Source organism: Colobus angolensis, unplaced genomic scaffold (assembly GCF_000951035.1).
Source record: "Colobus angolensis palliatus isolate OR3802 unplaced genomic scaffold, Cang.pa_1.0 Scaffold103, whole genome shotgun sequence".
In the NCBI taxonomy this organism is placed as follows: Eukaryota; Metazoa; Chordata; class Mammalia; order Primates; family Cercopithecidae; genus Colobus; species Colobus angolensis.
Genome location: NW_012111253.1, coordinates 1,268,294 through 1,275,458, shown reverse-complemented (window position 1 = coordinate 1,275,458; position 7,165 = coordinate 1,268,294). Strand labels below are relative to the sequence as shown.

Sequence of the window (7,165 nt, the reverse complement as noted above, 5' to 3'; positions counted from 1 at the left end):
AAATCAGAGAAAGAAAAATATACTTCTGATTAGTTGGCATGGTGAGGGAACTGACTTTGTGAAGATGAGATTTAACCATATAAAAGAAGAATTTTTTCAAAAATAAATGTATAAGGTACAAGTGCAATTTTCTCACATGCATAGATTGTGAAGTGTCCAGGATTGTAGGGTATCCATCACCCAAACAGCAAACATTGTACCCATTAAGTAATGTCTCTTCATTCACCTGTCTTCCATCCCTTCTTTCTTCCCAGTCTCCATAGTCTATCATTCCACACTTTTTTTCTTTTTTCTTTTTTTTTTTTTTGAGACGGAGTCTTACTCTGTCACCCAGGCTGGAATGCAGTCGTGCAATCTCAGCTCACTGCAACCTCCACCTCCCAGGTTCAAGCAATTCTCCCACCACAGTCTCCTGAGTAGCTGGGATTATAGGCGTACACCACCATGCTCAGCTAATTTTTGTATTTTTAGTGGAGACGGGGTTTCACCATGTTGACCAGGTCAGGTCTCAAACTCCTGACCTCAAGTGATCTGCCTGCCTCGGCCTCCTGAAGTGCTGCGATTACAGGCGTGAGCCACCATGCCCGGCCTCATCAGATGGTTTTAAACCATGTTCTGCGTGAGCAAATACATTATTTCTCCAAAGACTCAGAAAATTCAAGAATCAAAACAAATTTTTAAATTAACATTATAGTTATACCTTTATTTTACTAATATTCAATAATTTTTTCAGAATGAAGTTGTTACCTCCAAATTTCTTGATGGCTTTCTGCACTGCATCACTGATCTGCTGTTCATCTCTCACATCAACGATACATGGCAAGGCCTTCCCTCCAACTGCTTCAACTTATATAAAGGATACAAAACGAAAAAGCGTTAAAGCATTTAAATATTATACCTTTGATTCCGATATCACAGTCAAAAGAAATAAGTACCCTGTTTTTGGAAAATCAATATAAATAACTCTACCTTACCACCAGTGACTCTGCCATGTGGTAGGAGAGACTAGATAGGTCAACACTATTATAAAACAAAAACGAAGGTTTGGTGGCGGTTTCTTTGTAATTGTTTTTAAAAAGCTAAAAAAAAAGGAAGCTTTTTTTTTGTTGTTTGTTTTCGTTTTTCAGACAGGGTCTCACTCTCTTGCCCAGGCTCGGGTGCAGTGGCACAAACATGGCTCAATGCAGCCTCAATCTCCTGGGCTCAAGGGATCCTCCCACCTCAGCTTTCCAAGTAGCTGGGACTACAGGCGTGCACCACTATGCCAGGCTAATTTTTCTATTTTTTGTAGAGCCGCGGTTTTGCCATGTTGCCCAGGCTGGTCTCGAACTCCTGACCTCAAGTGATCCACCAGCCTTAGCCTCCCAAAGTGCTGGGATTACATGAGTCACCTCACCCAGTTGAAAATAATTTTAAAAAACGTTTTATTGTGGAAATATTCTAAAGTATACAAAAATGTAAAGATGCTATAATAAACTAATAGGAACCCATCACCTATCTTCAATGATTGTTAGTTTTGTCAGTTAATATGTTTATCTTTCCTGTCCCCTATTTTATTTTTTGCTGGTGTGTTTTAAAGCAAATCCCTGACATCATTTCACTCATAAACACTTCACATGCATTCCTCTAACATAACCAGAGGGCTCTGAACATGACTAACAAAACTAGCAATGTCAACTGAAGTTGAATTTTTAAGCCCTCTCTCCTGGCTCTGTGCCTAGCACTATGCCTTAAATAGAAGTATGTGATAATTATTTGTCAACTAAAAGTATTAAAATGATGACTTGCAAATTGTGCAGAGAATAAATAACACAGAAAGCTTTTTCAAAGAGTTCATGCCACTTGCCAATCAAATTCTCTCCACTCTACTTCCCCACTCCCCCTCCCATCCAAGAACCACTGCCCTCATGAAACAAGATTTTTTTTTTTTTTAGAGACAGAGTCTCGCTCTGTCACCCAGGCTGGAGTGCAGTGGCATGATCTTGGCTCACTGCAACCTCCACCTCCCACGTTCAAGTGATTCTCCTGCCTCGGCCTCCCGAGTAGCTGGAATTACAGGTGTGCACCACCACACCCAGCTAATTTTTGTATTTTTAGTAGAGATGGGGTTTCTGCCATGTAGGCCAGGCTGGTCTTGAACTCCTGACTTCAGGTGATCCACCCGCCTCAGCCTCCCAAAGTGCTGAAATTACAGGTGTGAGTCACCACGCCAGGCCATGAAATAAGATTTTTAAATGGAGTCTCTCACATTGCTTAAAAGTGCTGGAGGAGAAAAATGGTAAGAAGCACTGCCCCAAGGTGACAACATAAATACTTCTTTCACTAGATATAATTATTTTCAGGGTAGCTTTCAAATAGCTTTAACTAAACTCTCCAGCAAATTCTCTATGTATTGAAACCACTAGAAAGACATTTTATCAAATGGCACTGTCACACTCACTTTCTTCAGCAGCAGTATAGATTGTGCCTAGAAGTTTTGAATGTGGCTGGGCGGTCTTTGCGGCAATAACAATATTTGCTCCATCCTTTGCTGCTTTCAATGCAATAGCTTTGCCAATGCCACGGCTTGCACCTGTGATAAAGACTGTACATCCTGCCAGCCTCCTACAACAGAACAAAATGACCTTATTAGAAGACCCAATATTTTATTTACTGACAGGTATCAGAACCTCATACATATTTTTATAATATATGTTTCCTCCTCTGAAATTTTCTCTAAATCCTCCCCATGCCCATCTGATGGCAGATAACTCCACTGTACTCCCACTGCACAATGACTTATAAATTATTTACAACTGCAGTTGGCCAGTCCTGCTGTGATTTGGCAAACAAAACCTGTTCAAATGCAAAGCAAATCTTCAAGAGAAATGAAGAATTATAAAACAAATTACATAAACATGCATTTTTTTCCCCACAGAAAACGTGTTAATAAAGCTTTTTTTTTTTTGAGTGGCGGGATTATGAGTAAATTTTATCATATTCGTTATATTCTTTAATATTTTTCAAATTTTCCACAATGACTAAATGCCACTTAAAAGAAATTACCTAAAAACAAACAATTGTTCAATTAACGCTCATAATAGCCAGGGTGGCAACAACCCACATGTCTATCAGCTGATGAACGGATAAGCAGAATGTGGTGTAGCCATGCATACAATGAAATAATGTTCAGCAATAAAGTACTGCTATAAACTACAACACGGATGAACCAAAAACATTCTGCTAAGTGGAAGAAGCCAGTCATGAAGGACCCCATATGATGCCATTTACATGAAATGTCCAGAATAGGCAAACCTATAGGGACACAAAGATCAGAGGTTACCTCGAGCTGGGAGTGGGAGGGGTTGGAGGCTGACAACGGAGGGTTGAGGGGTTTCTTTCTGGGATGATTAAAAGGTTTTAAAATTGACTGTGGTGATGGCTGCACAACTCTGTGAATATATTAACAGCCAATGAATTGCATATTTTAAATGAGTGAATAGTATGGTACATGAATCACATCTCAAAAGAGCTGTTAAATAAACAAACCGAGAAGTCTCACAGATTGCTGCAGGTTGATCTGAAATATTCTGATTCAAATGTACTGTGCCCATTTCATTATTTTTGTGTGTGTGCTGTGTGTGTGTGTTTTGAGATGGAGTCTCGCTCTGTCACCCAGGCTGGAGTGCAGTGGCACGATCTCAGCTCACTGCAACCTCTGCCTCCCAGGTTCAAGCGATTCTCCTGCTTCAGCCTCCCGAGTAGCTGGGACTACAGGTGTGCACCACCATGCCCAGCTAATTTTTGTATTTTTAGCAGAGACGGGGTTTCACCATGTTGGGCAGGATGGTCTTGAACTCCTGACCTCATGATCCACCCACCTCAGCCTCCCAAAGTGCTGAGATTACTTTACAGGTGTGAGCCACTGCACCCGGCCATCCTGTTTTTTGTTTTTGTTTTTTTAAATGGAGATGGGGTCTCACCACCTTACCCAGGCTGGCCTTGAACTCCTACATGCTTTTTTTTTTTTTTTTTCCAGACAGCTCTGTTACCCAGGCTGGAGTACAGTGGCACAATCATGGCTCACTGCAGCCTTGAATTCCTGGGCTTAAGTGATCTTCCCATCTCAGCCTCACAAGCAGCTGGGACTACAGGCGCACATCACCATACCCAACTACTTTTTAAAACTGTTTGTGGGACAGGGTCTTGGTATGTTACCCAGGCAGGTCTCAAACTCCTGGCCTTATGTGATCCTCCCACCCTGGCCTCCCACCATTTCATTAAGTTCACTTAAACTTTTTCCTTACTCAGTTGCTTAGTGAAACGGAGACATCTAAAATAATTTCCTAGTAAACTCATAAAAGAAAAACTAAAAGAATAAAATAAAGTAGGATAACAGCAAGGGAAACCCACTTTCTTTTATACTTTCTAAGGGCAAATTTAAAAGTCTGCTTAAGGAAAAGAATGGAGAGAGAAGAGCAAAAGCAACAATGACAAAGAAAAAGGGATGACCTGAGATTAGTAATAGATTAACAGGTTTGTTAATAAAAGAACATAAAGCTCTTGCACAACCCAAAGGATTACACTCCAGAAGAGATCAGAGGTAAAAGCGGGAAGCAGTTTTAAAATAAGGAATAATTGGTTTGGTAAGAAGGAGGGAGGGTGGAGAAGTGGGGAGGAGTCAGAGAGGTTGAAATTATTTTTCATGAAATATAGCACACATATAAAAAGCATGTAAAACAATGTGCATTGTTTAATGAACAAAATTAAAATGAACAGTAGTATCAAGGCAAGAAATAGAATATTACCAATACCCCAGAAGCCACCTGTATATTCCTCTCCAACTCTATCCTCCTTCCTTCCCCCACCCCACAGAACGAAAACTACCTTAAATGTTATTATTCATTCCCTTGTTTTTTCATTATTCCTAGTACCTAGCTGTGAGTCTAAATCAACAGTCTGCAAATTATGGCCCCAGGCCAAATCTGACCCACCACCTGTTTGTGTATGACCCTGGAGCTAAGATTGATTGCTACAGATGAGCATTTGTGATCAATTTGATGACAAGGAATGCTAATTTTGAATCCTAATTAGATAAAACATTATCCCTCTGCTACTTTTTTGTTTGTTTGTTTGTTTTGAGAGCAATTCTCGCTCTGTCGCCCAGTCTGGAGTGCGGTGGTGTGATCATGGCTCACTGCAACCTCCGCCTCTGGCCTTAAGTGATCCTTCTGCCTCATCAGCTAAGTAGCTGGGACTACAGGCATGTACGACCACACCTGGAAAATTTTAAATTTTTTGTAGAAACAGTGTCTCACTGTGTCACCCAGGTTGGTCTTGAACTGGGCTCAAGCGATCCTCCTGCCTTGGCCTCCCTAAGTGCTAGGATTATAAGAATTAAATTAAGTTCATTTAAACTTTTTATTTACTCACTTGCTAAGTGAGAAGGAGATATCTAAAATAATTTCCTAGTAAACTCATTAAAAAAGAATAAAAGAATAAAAATTAAGATAATAGCAAGGGATGTTATCAATCAATAACAGGAAGATAACCCCGGCCTTATCTCCCTGTTATTGACTGAATTGTGTCCCCTAAAAAGCAAGTGGAAGTCCTAACTTCAGAAGGTGACCTTAGTTGGAACCAGGATTGCTGAAGACGTAATTAGTTAAAATGAAGTCATATTGGAGTAGGGTGGGCCCTTACTCCAATCGGACAGGTGTCCTTCTAAGAGGGAAGACTATGTAAAGACAGCCACACAGAGAACGTGTGATGACAAAGGCAGAGAGTCTGGAGGGATGCAGCCATAAGCCCCAAACACAAGGATCGCTGGCCACCCTCAGAAGCTGGGAAGAAGCAAGGAAGGATTCTTCCTAGAACTGCAACAGCGCAGCCCTGCTGACACCTTGGTTTCAGAATTCTAGCTTCCAGAACAGTGAGAGCATCCATTTGTTTTAAGCCATCCAGTTTGTCATTCTGTTTTATTTATTTATTTAATTATTATTATTGTTATTATTATTATTATTATTTTGAGACTGAGTCTCACTCTGTCACCAGGCTGGAGTGCAGTGGCGCAATCTTGGCTCACCGCAACCTCTGCCTCCCAGGTTCAAGCATTTCTCCTGCCTCAGCCTCCCAAGTAGCTGGGACTACAGGCGCACGCTTCCACGCCCAGCTAATTTTTGTATTTTTAGTAGAGACGGAGTTTCACCATGTTGGCCAGGATGGTCTTGATCTCCTGACCTCATGATCCGCCCACCTCAGCCTCCCAAAGTGCTGGGATTACAGGCGTGAGGCACTGCACCTGGCCCAAAGAGGATGATATTCTTACCAGCAGCAGTGAATGAGTGTAAGAGTTCCTGTAGCTCCACAACCTCCCCAACACTTGGTAATATCTGACCTTAAAATTTTTTTGCCAATTCTGTATTATGAAATGATATCCCAATGTGATTTTCATTTGCACTTCCCCAGTTACTAATGAGGTGGAATACACTTTTGTTCTCATGTTAATGGTCACTTGTTTTCCTTCTCTTGCAAAGTTCCTATTAATTGGTTTTGCCCATTTTTCTTCTTTTTTTTTTTTCCTTTGAGACAGAGTTTCACTCTTGTCACCCAGGCTGCAGTACAATGGTATGATCTTGACTCACTGCAACCTCCGCCTCCCGGGTTCAAGCGATTCTCATGCCTCAGCCTCCCAAGTAGCTGGGATTACAGGGATGTGCCACCACACCCAGCTGATTTTGTACTTTTAGTAGAGATGGGGTTTCTGCATTTTGGTCAGGCTGGTCTCGAACTCCTGACCTCAAGGTGATCCACCTGCCTCCACCTCCCAAAGTGCTGGGATTACCGGTGTAAGCCACTAAGCCTGGCCAGTTTTGCCCATTTTTCTATAAATAAGGTTAACTTTTTTCTTATTGACTCATACAAGTCTATAAATTACATACATTTCGGTATCTTTTCATTTGTGGCTTGCTCTTTCACTATTTTTATAGTGTCTTTTTTTTTTTTGAGACAGAGTCTCGCTCTGTCACCCAGACTGGAGTGCTGTGGGCCGGATCTCAGCTCACTGCAAGCTCCGCCTCCCAGGTTTATGCCATTCTCCTGCCTCAGCCTCCCCAGTAGCTGGGATTACAGGCACCCGCCACCTCGCCCGGCTAGTTTTTTGTATTTTTTAGTAGAGACGGGGTTT

The 7,165-nt window shown here is 41.5% G+C and overlaps 1 protein-coding gene across 1 annotated transcript in view; it reads right to left on the bottom strand.

Moving 5' to 3' along the window:
* HSDL2 (hydroxysteroid dehydrogenase like 2) overlaps positions 1-7,165 on the bottom strand; it is an 85,654-nt gene that overhangs the window by 66,450 nt on the left and 12,039 nt on the right. Inside the window, exons 2-3 of the mRNA XM_011941820.1 lie at positions 2,441-2,604; positions 748-846 (exon numbers count right to left, since the gene is read on the bottom strand). Of these exons, the coding sequence (XP_011797210.1) occupies positions 748-846; positions 2,441-2,604 (263 nt within the window). The remainder of the gene's footprint in view (positions 1-747; positions 847-2,440; positions 2,605-7,165) is intronic.